The sequence below is a fragment of the Cucurbita pepo genome, chromosome LG10 (assembly GCF_002806865.2).
Source record: "Cucurbita pepo subsp. pepo cultivar mu-cu-16 chromosome LG10, ASM280686v2, whole genome shotgun sequence".
NCBI classification, from domain to species: Eukaryota; Viridiplantae; Streptophyta; class Magnoliopsida; order Cucurbitales; family Cucurbitaceae; genus Cucurbita; species Cucurbita pepo.
In genome coordinates this window covers 6,224,504-6,238,527 of record NC_036647.1, presented here as the reverse complement: position 1 = coordinate 6,238,527, position 14,024 = coordinate 6,224,504, and the positions used below count along the sequence as shown (strand labels likewise).

General features: G+C 33.7%; 1 protein-coding gene across 1 annotated transcript; it reads right to left on the bottom strand.

The window, feature by feature from the left end:
* Positions 1-7,478: 7,478 nt before the first annotated feature.
* Positions 7,479-9,889, bottom strand: LOC111804189 (plant cysteine oxidase 2-like). The gene is made up of 5 exons (XM_023688908.1): positions 9,274-9,889; positions 8,623-8,744; positions 8,133-8,289; positions 7,865-8,068; positions 7,479-7,725 (listed from the first exon to the last, which is right to left on the bottom strand). Exons 1-5 carry the CDS (start codon positions 9,503-9,505, stop codon positions 7,601-7,603), a joined length of 840 nt encoding a protein of 279 aa, XP_023544676.1. The 5' UTR covers positions 9,506-9,889; the 3' UTR covers positions 7,479-7,600.
* Positions 9,890-14,024: the final 4,135 nt, after the last annotated feature.

Below are 14,024 nucleotides of genomic sequence, written 5' to 3'. Positions count from 1 at the left end.
ATTCCGTTCATTGGTGTTGTGAGTACATTTGTTCCGCTTTCGGCGCACAACAAGGATGAATGAATATGATAAAGATGTGGTTCCAAAAAATTTGAAATAGAAATAGAGGAAAGAGGTTGGGCCTGGGAGCTAGGGGTAGCAGGAAAGTGAGTTTCATCAAATTGAGCATGGCGGATGATATATAGCTTAGTGATGGCGGGATCAAGATAGCGGAACCCTTTATGAGCAGGACTATAACCCAAAAAAATACAAGGAATGGTGCGGGGAGAAAATTTGTTAGGCATATAATCACGCAAATAAGGATAAACACGACAACCAAAGGGATGAAAATTGTCACAATATGGAGTGTAGTCATAAAGAAGTTCAAAGGGTGAATTACCTCCAAGAAGTGGAGTGGGCAACCAGTTGATAATATAAGCTGCAGTGCTGAAGGCGTCAACCCAAAAACGAGGAGAAAGATGAGAGTGAAAGAGAAGGGTCAAGTCAGTCTCAGTCACATCACGATGTTTTCTCTCAGCACGATCATTTTGAGCAGGTGTATATGGACAACAGAGTTGATGGTGGATGCAAGAATTACGTAAATGAGTTTTGAAACAAGTACTAGTAAATTCGGTACCTTCATCGCTTTGAAATACCTTGATACAAGAAGAATATTGATTTTCCACAAATTTTTGAAATTGAAGAAAAATATCAAAGAAATCAGATTTAAATTTTAAAGGCTAAAGCCAAGTGAATCGAGAATAATCATCAATAAAAATAACATAATAAAGGAAACCCGAATTTGATTTGACGGGAGAAGGACCCCAAAGATCACAATGAATAAGATCTAACACATGAGACGACCTACGTTCATTGCGGGAATAAGGCAATCGATGACTTTTCGCAAGCTGACAAGTATTACATAATGATGGAGAAGGCAATAAAGACGTAAGAGAAAGATGACCTTTTCTATTTAAAAAAGAAATAACAGAATGATTCACATGACCTAGACGAGCATGCCATAAATCATATGAAGCACGTAAAGATTTGTTTCTAAGGGCTGAAATAAAAGCAGAGTTGCCGCGCTCCAGCACATATAGCCCTCCATCTCTTTTACCGGTTGCCACCACCCTTCCTGTTTGACGATTCTGGATAGTAATAAGATTATTAGTAAATGTAACGGAGAGAGAAAAATCAGACGTTAATTTACTCATGGAAAGAAGATTTTTGGTGAGATGGGGGACAACCAAGACATCTAATAAGTGAATATTTGGAACAGGAGAAAGAGTNTCATCGCTTTGAAATACCTTGATACAAGAAGAATATTGATTTTCCACAAATTTTTGAAATTGAAGAAAAATATCAAAGAAATCAGATTTAAATTTTAAAGGCTAAAGCCAAGTGAATCGAGAATAATCATCAATAAAAATAACATAATAAAGAAAACTCGAATTTGATTTGACGGGAGAAGGACCCCAAAGATCACAATGAATAAGATCTAACACATGAGACGACCTACGTTCATTGCGGGAATAAGGCAATCGATGACTTTTCGCAAGCTGACAAGTATTACATAATGATGGAGAAGGCAATAAAGACGTAAGAGAAAGATGACCTTTTCTATTTAAAAAAGAAATAACAGAATGATTCACATGACCTAGACGAGCATGCCATAAATCATATGAAGCACGTAAAGATTTGTTTCTAAGGGCTGAAATAAAAGCAGAGTTGTCGCGCTCCAGCGCATATAGCCCTCCATCTCTTTTACCGGTTGCCACCACCCTTCCTGTTTGACGATTCTGGATAGTAATAAGATTATTAGTAAATGTAACGGAGAGAGGAAAATCAGACGTTAATTTACTTATGGAAAGAAGATTTTTAGTGAGGTGAGGGACAACCAAGACATCTAATAAGTGAATATTTGGAACAGGAGAAAGAGTACCGGTGTGGGTAATGGGTAGGGATCCACCGTTTCCTACGATCACAGAGTTCTTACCTGTGTAATTTTTAGACTGATCCAAAATAGATGGGTCGGCAGTCATATGGGCTGAAGCCCCAGTGTCCAGAAACCAATTAGCAGCATCGAGTTCAGCAATAGAACATGACGTGTTAAAGGCTTTAGCAAGGTGAGCATGAGAAGAATTAGGTCGAACATACCGTTGGTTGCAGCGGTCAGCATAATGGCCCTCTTTGCGGCATATTTGGCAGTGAGGTGGTCGACGACCTTGACTTGAGTGGGTTCNATCGCTGGTTGCTAAAAAAAGTAGGGTGGCTTCCATGGGTGCAACCACAATTAGTGGCTGTGAATGCTGTAGGAGTGGAATCAGAGGACTTGAGGAAGCGATGTAACAACTCAAAACTTTTAGCTTTAGAGACTAAATCTGCAAAACAGGGGATAGGGGTGAGAGCCATGCTCACAACTCAAAACTTTTAGCTTTAGAGACTAAATCTGCAAAACAGGGGATAGGGGTGAAAGCCATCTGAGCAGTAGAAAAAACTGAAAATTCGGTGCCAAGTCCACGAAGGAACCAGTGCACTTTATCAATGTCCTCGACGGGTCTGCCAATGGCATGAAGTTGATCACAAATTGTTTTGAAGGCACAGGCATACTCAGCAACAGGTTTGGTGCCACGTTTCATCAGCTGCAAGTCATTCTTGAGTCTCAGTTCACGAGCTTTCGAATGATGGTTGAACGTAGTTCCAACGCAAGCCAAACATCACGTGCAGTAGAGAGACCAACGACAACAGTCATGGCTTCCTCGGCGAGAGAGAAGAGCAAGAGACAGAGAAGTCGTTGATCGACTGCTCTCCACACCAAATATTTGGGGTTGAGTGTTGAAGAGGTTTCTAGTTCAAAGGCATACTCAGCAACAGGTTTGGTGCCACGTTTCATCAGCTGCAAGTCATCCTTGAGTCTCAGTTCACGAGCTTTCGAATGATGGTTGAACGTAGTTCCAACGCAAGCCAAACATCACGTGCAGTAGAGAGACCAACGACAACAGTCATGGCTTCCTCGGCGAGAGAGAAGAGCAAGAGACAGAGAAGTCGTTGATCGACTGCTCTCCACACCAAATATTTGGGGTTGAGTGTTGAAGAGGTTTCTAGTTCAAAGTGAGGTGGTGGAACCATAGTTCCATCAACATAGCCTAACCTGTCTTGACTCTCAAGAAGAGGGAGAAGTTGGCTTTTCCAAAGAAGATAATTGGAGGAAAAAAGTTTAATGGTGATCATATGGATTAGAGAATTGAAAGGAAGAAGATGATAAGAGGATTTGGAAACCATAGAGAAGAAAGGATCAAGGTTGTTAAACCGAAAGAGCTCTGATACCATATAAATGTTTGCTGAATCCACCATACCTAAATGGTGGTGAGAGTTCTCTCGTTTATAATCATTTACAGAATATAGAAATATGGTAACTTACCACTAATATAGAAATAACAACAAAAGGAAAGAATAATAAATGAATACAATATATTTGCCTTCAATAAAAGGACAAATATGGTAAGCTGTAATGTAAGGCAAATATGAACGGTCAACTATCTTTAACAATTCTCTCGTATATGGTATGGTGTTGATTATTCTCTCTAGAGTGAATTTGAAGTTAAAACGTGAAAAAAAAAATTAATTTTTCTAAATTAAATATATTTTTATTTAAAAATAAATAAATTCACCACCTTTTTCCACCCCATGAACATAAAATTTGAATATTTTTAGAGCTATGAATAGAAATTTAGGAATATATATAACTTATAATTTAATTTTAATATCATGCATATAATTATTAAAATTATAATATTTTTTTTATTTTAAAATATTTACTTTTGGTCTCTAAAATTTAAATTAGATAACATTTTCACTTGTATTTCGCATTTTAATTGAACTATGCTCAAATTGACTCATAAAAATGGAGTAAAATTCAATAATGATGTAACGCCCCAAGCTAGTAAATATTGTTCTCTTTGAATTTTCTCTCAAAGATTTTTAAAACGTGTCTACTAGGAATAAATCTCTCCGTTTAAACGAGATCCCTCCTTGTACCAATCTGATGCAGAATCTCTGTTTAAACAGGATCCCTCCCTATATCGTTTTAGGGTAGGTTCACACGTTTAAATGGACACCTTCATCCATAACCTTTAGGATCGCACATTAATGCACACACTTAATCTAGATGAACACAACGAATAGGGAGAGAAATGCAAGGAGAAATATTGACTAAACGATTTGTATTGATGACTTCAGGTATGTAAGAGAATATAGAAATGAAGAAAGTACATTTTCAAATTAAGGGGTATATATATGGTTTCGATTTACTATATATAGTTTTAACAATTATAATCACCTACTGTATATAAATATCGACCAAATATATCTTTACGAGGTTTTTAGTATAGATAAACATCAGGCTCCATGTTCAGTCAACCAAGAATTTCATTCTCAAACGATTATGAGCATCTTTCACTACACCATACCAATTGAGGCTCTGCACAAACTCAATGTTCCAACATCAACACATTTTGTCAACATATTTGTTGGATTCTTTGTCCCCTCTATCTTCTCCAAACACATCACTATCTTCCACTAACCTGCGAGTGAAATGGTATCGCTTTCTGTGTTTTGTCTTTAAATGATAGACTGGGTTCCTCACCAACTGTATGACACTTTGACTATTTGTGTAAAGAATATTGTTGTTCTGCTTCTTGCCCAATTCTTCTATATACTCTGTCATCTATATCATCTCCTTTTCGGCTTCAGCTATTGCCACGTACTCAACCTCAGTAGAAGAAAGAGCAACGCATTTCTGAAACCTAGACATCCCATCATCCATGACTTTCTCCCACTTGGTTGTATCTTTCAACAATAGGGCATTATTAAGGGACTCTAGTTCTCCTTCATCAGTTAGTAACCGATAGTGTAATGAAGGTGAATACCTATCTGGTACTCTGATGGTTCTGAATGATATTCTCAATACCTGCTCAGGTATCAGTTGCTCCACCTCTGATACCTCAACAACAGTCTTAGGAGTTTTTTGAGTATCTGCTACAACATCACTAGGTGAAATTTTCAGCAACTCAACCTTAACTCCCACTTGTTTCGTTGTCTTGTAACCTTTCTTCTTTTTGTCCTTGTACAGGACATTTTCATCAAAGGTCACGTCACAATGTCTCAAGATTTTTCTATTCTTGTCATCCCAAAATTTGTACTCGAACATTTCAAACCCATGGCCTATGAATTAGCACTTCACAGCCTCAGCGTCAAGCTTGTCACTCCTCTCTGGATTAACATGAACATACGCAGTACAACCAAAAGTTCTCAAGTGAAAGTACTTGAATTTTATTCCTATCCGTACTTCTTGTAGCAACTTGAACTTCAAGGGTACTGACGGCCCTCTATTGATCAAGTAGACTGTTATATTTACAGCATCAGCCCAAAATATCTTTGAAAATCCATAATGAATCCTCATACTCCTTGCCCGCTCATCTAATGTTCTGTTCATCCTTTCAGCAACACCATTTTGTCTTGCTTTACCGGGAACTGTCCTCGTTAATCTAATTCCCTCAACTGCACAAAATGCTTTGAATTTTGACTTGTCGTATCTCGCCCATTGTCAAACCTCGGGCATTTGATCTTCAAGCTCGTCTGATTTTCAACTTCAGCTTTCCATTTCTTGAAAGTGGCTACACATCTAACTTGTGTTTCAAGAAATAAATCCACACCTTCTTGCTGAAATCATCGATGAAGGTGACATAGTACTTTGATCTACTAAGTGATGGAACTGGAGATGGTCCCCAAACGTATGTGTGCACCATTTTCAACCGCACTTTCTTCAATTCTCTAGCAGTCTTTGTGACGCTAACTCGTTTCAGTTTACTCATAACGCAGTTCTCACAAGGACTCATATCAATAGATTTTAGACCTTCTAAAACTCCTTTTGCTACTTGCATATTCATTCCTTTGACGCTCATATGTCCAAGTCTATTGTGTCATAGACTTGAATTTGAAGCACCCTCAGCAAAAGCAGCCATGTTCATACACCCTGTAGTGGTGTATAAGGTTCCAGATTTTGTGTCACGTGCTACCACCATAGCACCCTTCACAATCTTCCACGAACTCTTCCCAAACTCTGCTGCATAACCTGTACTATCCAATTGAACAATAGAGATCAGGTTCTTTGAGATCAGAAATATATCTGACATCCTTTAATTTCCACTAGTTCCTACTAGAGTTTTTATGCAGACATCTTCTTTTTCTTCAATCTCCAAATCTTTGTTGTCGGCAAGATACACGTTCTCAAAATTTTCAAACTTGAAATTCTGAAACGACTCTTTATTTGGAGAAGAATGAAAAGATGCATCTGAATCCAAAATCCAGGATTCAATTGAACTGTCTACGATGAGGATTGGAGCATCATTCCCAATGTCTTTTGCTGAATTTATAGAATCATCATTATCTTTAGATTTGTGATTCTGCTTCCTCTTTGGTCTTGTACAATCTGTCTAAAAGTGACATGTTTCTCCACAACTCTAACACGTCACATTTGGTCTGTTTGGAAAATTTTCACGGTTCTTTGATTTTGATCGACCTTTATTTGGATCCTTCGATTTACTTTTTCCCCTTTAGTCAACACTGAGAGCACCACCAGATGAATCCGCAATTTCTCGTTTGCGAATACTTTCATTGAGAACTACATCTCGAATTTCATCGAACTTCAGCTTCTTAGATCCTTAGGAATTGCTGATCACAGCAACAACAGTATCTCACGACTCGGGTAAAGATGACATCAAAATCAGTACCTTAATTTCAATTTGGAAATTAATTTCTACTAAACTTAGTTGACTTACAATCATACTGAATTCGCTTATATAATTAGCAACAAATCCACCTTCAGACATTTGTAAATTGAACAATCTCTTCATCAAATACACCTTTTTCATAGCCGCAAGTTTTTCATACATATTTGACAATACCTTCAACAGATCTGGCGTTATCTTCTCCTTGATTATGTTGAACGCCACATTTCTAGATAACGTCAACCGGATCAATCCTAAAGGCCTATCGACCCATGAGCTTCCACTATTCCATGGTCATAGTATCCGACTTCACCCCCAACAAGGATTCATGAAGATCTTTCTGATACAAATAATCTTGCATCTTCCCAAAATTAAAATCAGATCCATCAAACTTCTCAATTCCAATCTTTCAAAATCTTCATCTTCACAGATCATAGTGAATCTCGCCTAGCTGTAATACTAGTGGTTAGGATCGCACAACAATACACACACACAATTTAGATGAACAGTGTCTAAAGGATTTATATCGATGACTTCAGGTATGTACACCAATAGAGAATACAGATAATGAAGAAAGTACATCTTCAAAGCTCTATCCAAGAGTATATATATGGCTTCGATTTACTATATAATCACCTACTATATATAAATATCTACCAAATATATCTCTACCAGATTTTTACTGTATAAATAGATCAGGCTCCATATCCGAACAATAACAACCTCGATCAATCGAATAGATAAGAAAAAACCACAAACTTCCATGGAAGAACATCCTTAAAAGTTACAACTTTGTACCATTTTATATACAAACAAAACAAAATAAAATAGGCTTAAATGTCCATAATCTGTGGGCCTAAGTATTGTATGCCATCCATGCGAGAGTTTTCTGGCATCTCAATCTCTTCTAACCATCCATATCCCTTAGCCTCTTCTTCTGTCATTGCCATGCCACCATCTGCCATCGAAGCCGATACGAAACCGTTACGAGAGTCACAGTCATATTGTAAATGTCGTAGCATATCGATATTCGTATTTCGTTACAATATTTGGAAAGACTTTTTTACGATGGTTCATGAAAATGATTTGGAACGTACTTGAAAAAGAGCCATAGGGATGCTCCTTATAATATGAACAATCTCGATCGTCGTCCATGGAGTAAGGAGGTCCAAGCACATCAAGCACCGCACACGGGGTTATAGCAGTGAACGAGTGGATGTTGCCTCCTGATGTCGGGTACAAGACAGAGGTACTCGAGGGCGAAGTGAAGACCGAATCAGTTTTCAACTTAGCTAATCTCTCTGCAAAAACAACCCATCATCACTTCAAGCTCAATAATTTCATAAGAAACTTGAGAATGCTCACTTTCACAAGGTTTGGTAGGATCATCACTGTTGGTTGGATCAACCCAATCATATGATTTGATATGCATCTTCCCCATTAGAAGCTTACTAAAAACCGTCATTCCGGGATGGTTGTGTAGAGGGATTACGCCGGTCTCGGGGAGGAAGAAGATGCACAACTGCATAAACGACGGGAAAAACACGCTATCAAGAAGCAAGCCCGAAAACCCGAAATATACAGTATGATCTCGATTTACATGCACCTTGAATATTTTCACAATTCATGACTTGCCCCTAAGAGATTCAAGCCTCTAACATTTTGATCGATGATATCAGCCAACCCTATATACCTCGAGCACTTTGACTAATATATCTCGCACTCGAGTAATCTCGTGATTTATAGCAATTTGACTAGGCTTATGGCGTATATAAGCTTGACCCTTTTGAATATAACAACAATCACTAGAAGAAAAGTATTCGGGAACTAACGAAAGGCGCTACACGAGGCTTACCGAGAATTCGTCACACTTATATATGGTTGTGTATATTACTCTAGGGGATCCTTTGACTGGAACATTGTGCTTGAAAAACGGTAAATTATTACTAAGTCCAACATCTTCTAACTTCATATTATCTACAGCATTCACAAAACAAAAAGAATTTGGTCAATACTCAAATTTATATAGGCTATGAACAGTTCAAGAACATAGAAGTGACAATAACAATAAATTTGCTTAAAAGACAAGGCAATCAAAGGATCTAACATGGCCAAACTAAGCTAATGTCGATCGGTACGAGGCCTTTTGGAGAAGTCCAAAGCAAAGCTACGAGAGCTTACGCTCAAAGTGGACAATATCATGTCATTGTAGAGAGTCGTGATTCCTAACATGATATTAGAGTCATACCCTTAACTTGGTCAGGTCAATAGAATCCTCAAATGTCGAATGAAGAAGTTGTGAGCCTCGAATGGGTAGTCAAAAGTGACTCAAGTGTCGAACAAAGGGGAGGCTGTTCGAGGGCTCCATAGACCTCCGGAGAGGTTCTATAGTGTACATTGTTCGAGGGAATTCAAACGGGACAACATCATGACATTACAGAGATTCGTGATTCCTAACGAAAGGCAAGAAAAAAGTAATGTAAAATGGATTCGATCTGAAACATACCAAGAATGCGACAGAGGTTTTCAACTTCACAAGGCAATGGAACAGTTCCAGGGCCTTTGAAGACTTCCTTGCAAGCAACGAACAGTTCCTGAAGCGTCATAGGAACCACTGGAACAGGCCGCTTGATATCTCTACATTTCCTCTTTTTGATATCCCTTTTCACATACTGAACCTTACTCATATGCCCTACTCTGTTACTCCTCTGTTCCACCATTCTCGTTTCCGTCGCCATCACAGCTCAAAAACCAAAACCCCCCAAAGAAATCGGCCTCAAAACAGAACGAATCGACCCAAAATCAAAAACCCAGATATGAAAATCATCGAACAATGAAGAACAATGAAGAACAATGAAGAACAACGATCTGGGTCGTTGTTAATAGAGCAAAAGAATCAAAAATTGAAGAGAAATGAAAATGGGGTTCGTCGAAAACAAGAAATGAGAGTCGAATAAGTAAGAAAAAGCGAAGAAAAGGGGCAAAGTTTGAAAGAAGAAGAGGGATAAGAAATGATTATATAGAAAGAAGAAGGGAAAACCAGGGGCCATTTGGAAACAGAGGAAGTGGTAGGCTTAAAAGGAGTGTTGATTCTGGGGGAGAAAGGGTTGGAGGCCCCTAAGATTGAGAAGAAACCGGTTTGGGGATTCGGAAACAAGTGGTGAAATTTGATGGATTTTGTTGCATGGGTGTGTGAACATGCCCTAAACGACACCCAATTTTTTTTTTTTTTTTTTTTTTCCACAAAGACAAAGAAGAAGCTAACGTCGTTGACGAAGAATGAAGAAACGAGCTACAAACGCCTTGATTTTGAAGGATTGAAACAACGTCTTGATGGGTTTTCTCCATTTTTGGAGACGGTTGGAAAACAATGTTGTTTATAATGATTATGGTTAACATTTAATCTACCAGGTCTTGGTTAAGATAGTGGTAGAGATGTCAATTTACTCGATCGATTGGGGTTCGGTTCTATGAGAACCTATTCCGAATGGGATGGAGAATGTTTGTTTAATGTAGAATGGCGAGGGAGTGAGAAGAGATTTCTCTCCGTTAGATAAACGAAGATGTCAATTTACTCCACGGAGAGCTCTATGAAGACCCATTTCGAATGGGATGGAGAATCTTTGTCTAATAGAGATTTCTCTCCGTTAGATAAACAGAGATGTCAATTTACTCTACGGGTCGGAGCTCTAGAAAACCTACCCTAAACGGGATGGAGAATCTTTGTTTAATGGAGAATGACAAGAGAGGGAAGAAATTTCTTTCCATTAAATAAATCGGGCTGAAGACAATAACTTAGCTGGAACGGAAAATGAAAAAGAGGCATAGATACGATGGAAAAGGTTTTTCGATCCCTACTCGGTGAACAGTTGTTTTGTGTTTTTGTAATGAGTAAATTATATTTTTTAAAATTGGTAGGTTTAAATATGTCAAGTCTAGCTATGAATGATAAATAAATTATTACCTAATTATGTGACATGTTTTTTACTTCAATTTGGTCATTTTATTTTTTTACTTACCATTTTTTTTAATTATTTTATTTAACAATAATTTAAATTCATTCAATAAATTGTCTGAGTTAATTTTATTAAAAATAAGATATTTAAATTTATGATTTCTTAATTAAACCTACGTCTAAATCAACTGAGTTGTATTTAAATTGAAATAAATTCTCCTATAATTTAAATTAAAAAAATAAAAATAAAATTTTTTTTATGTATAATTAAATTTTTTTTTTTTTTTTGTAATGATTAAAAATAGTCTAAAAATAGTATATTATTGTACATTACTATATAATCTTAAAATTTGGACAATTTATTTAAGTTTGCTATATATATATATATATATGAAATCTACCTAAAATTGTCACCACACAAAATAATAATGATGATAATAATAATAATAAAATAAATAATAATAATGATAATGATAATAAAAAATATAAATTTTTTTTCTTGCTATTGATAATAATAATTTTTATTGTGGAGTAATAAAAAAAATTCCATCAACACTTTTAAATACTTTAAAATGGTTTTTTTTTTCACTAATTATTTATTGGCTAAGTCAATTTACATAAATGATAAAATAATTTTTATCATTTTATATTGATATGACAATAATTGAAAATTAAAAAAAAAAGTAATATTTGTTTTAAAAAAATGGATTGAAATAATATAATATATATATATATATAACGAATTACATTTTTTTAAAAAATAATAATAATAATAAAAAAAACCAAACTGTCGGAAAATTCGTTAATTTCAGACATCATCCATTTGTCTTGCAGACATGTTTTTCTCTCTCCTTGCAGCTTTTTCTTTATTTTAAAATGAGGGACAAAAAAGTAATTTTGCTCAATTTTGTTCCAATTCTTCCTATCATATATATATATATATATATTTTTTTTTTTTTTTTAAGACACTAAATATGATTTAAAATTGTATTAAATTTTAAAGTTTATTTTAAATTTTCGATCTTTCAAACAGGTTGTAGAGTTTTCAATTGGGTCGAATAAATCTTTCAACTTTAAAAAGTATCTAATAAATTTTTAAATTTTTAGTTTGGTATCTAAATTTATTGTAACAATACATACCCAAAATTCGAATTTGGCACTTCCAACATTTTTATGATTGAGCCACCGAAAAAGTAGGTGCAGACACTGATTTTCAATTATTTTAAGTGTTTCTTAGTCATTCTATCCTTGAGATTACTCTCATTCAAATATGGTCTCGGTTCATTCATGTACTCCTCGTTTTCTAGGGTATCACGTTTATTAACACAAAATTGAAAGTTTAGAGTACTTTTAGATAAAAACTTTATATTTGTATCTAATAGATCAATTAATTTTAAGAAACTTCGAATATATTAGAGACTTATCAGACTCGGGAGCTTCCCGTGCAAACAAAAACTTATTTTGTCGCAATTCTCGTAAAATTCTTATCCTTTTGGGAAAGTGAGTACGATATGTATGCTTATCCATAGAAAAAGGGAAAATGTGACACATTCCCATCCCATGCATTTTTATGTTTGTCTTTAAGCTTTCCAACAACACCATAGTTGCTACAACTATGTAGGTTTATATTTCATCATTTACGTTTCGTTATGTTTTGTCTGGTTTAAGTCTTTATCATCGTAAAACATTAAAGTTCGTTGACGAAAGGATATATATCAAAATATATTTTATCAAATTTTAATTGGATGAAATTCACGTGTCTAGTATTATATAAAATAAAATAAAATTCATAAAAAATATCACTTTCACTTATAATAATGAATACGAAACAAGTTGTACATTAAAAAAAATATTAGGTTAAAATAACTTCAGTATTTCAACCTTCATTCAGGTTAGATTATCCACTTTCAAATATTTAAATTTAGTCTATGTATTATAATTATATTTTAGAATTAATTTTTATGGTTAGTTTAAAGTTAATTTTTATTGAAATCAATTAAAGAAAGAGTAATATTTTTCGACAAAAAAATAATAATAATGTGAATATGTTTTTAAGCTAAATTAATAAAATGGTTTAATTTGCACTTTCTCAAAATAATATATATATATATATAGCTAAATTTTGAAAAGTTTCAATAAAAAATATTCTTACACTCAAAAATAAATTTAAAAATACTCTTATTCTATTTTTTTTTTCCAAAATAATTTTGAAATTTAAAAATATTTTTTAAAATACTTTTAATATGCAATATCCAAGTTTTCTTAAAAAAAGAAAAAAAAAAATTTAAACTTTTTAAACTTAAAAAAAAAAATATATATATATATATTTATTTATTTATTTATTTATTTATTTATTTATTTATTTATTTTAATACCGTTTATTTCAAAACTTTCAAAAATAACCCAAAAGATAAAACACAAAAGATAATTTATGAGTAATAAATATATGGTTTTCGTCCATTTATTGATGGTATTTTTTTCTTCAACTTTTATTTGATTTCATTCAAACTATCCAAAAGTACAGTAAATGTAATTTTGTAGGTTTTTTTTTTTTAAGTTTATGTGTATTTTTTTTTAGATAATGAGTAAAATTTAAGAATATTTTTATTAATTTAATTTAATTTTTTTTTAATCACCCATTTAAACTATTTTATAAAACAAGACTCAGAATTTCATGTTTTATTATATTTTGAAAACCCAAATTTCAACTATCAAAAGGTAAATAATTTAAACCTTCTAATTTCTTAATCGATGATAAATATTTTATACTAATAAATATTTTATACTAATTCAAATATGAATATGGTTATATTTACATTTATGTTTATAATCTATGCTACAGAACATAATAATTGAATATTTTATGAATTCGAATACATATCATTTACGTTTTTTTAATTAATTTTTTGTGAAATTTTTTAGCTATTTAACTATTATGTTTTTATTAAATAACATTTTAAAAACAAAATTTATATTAATAAAACATAAAATTTTATTTAAACTATTAATAATATACTAGAAAAAGTTGTTTTATACTTATTAATATATCAATATAATATTATATTTGAAATCATATTTAGACGGAATATTAATAATATTGAAATATTGAAATAATAAATTTTAATATTGACATATTGAACTCAAAGATTCCAAATGAATTTTGAATTAATGTTGATATACTAACAAGATACACTAACGAATACTATAATTGAATTTTGTGCTACATGTTATTATTAAGATCGCGTTAAAAATGAATGTGATGAAAATGAAGTATCCTCGCAAACGAAAAATTAAGTTTCTAA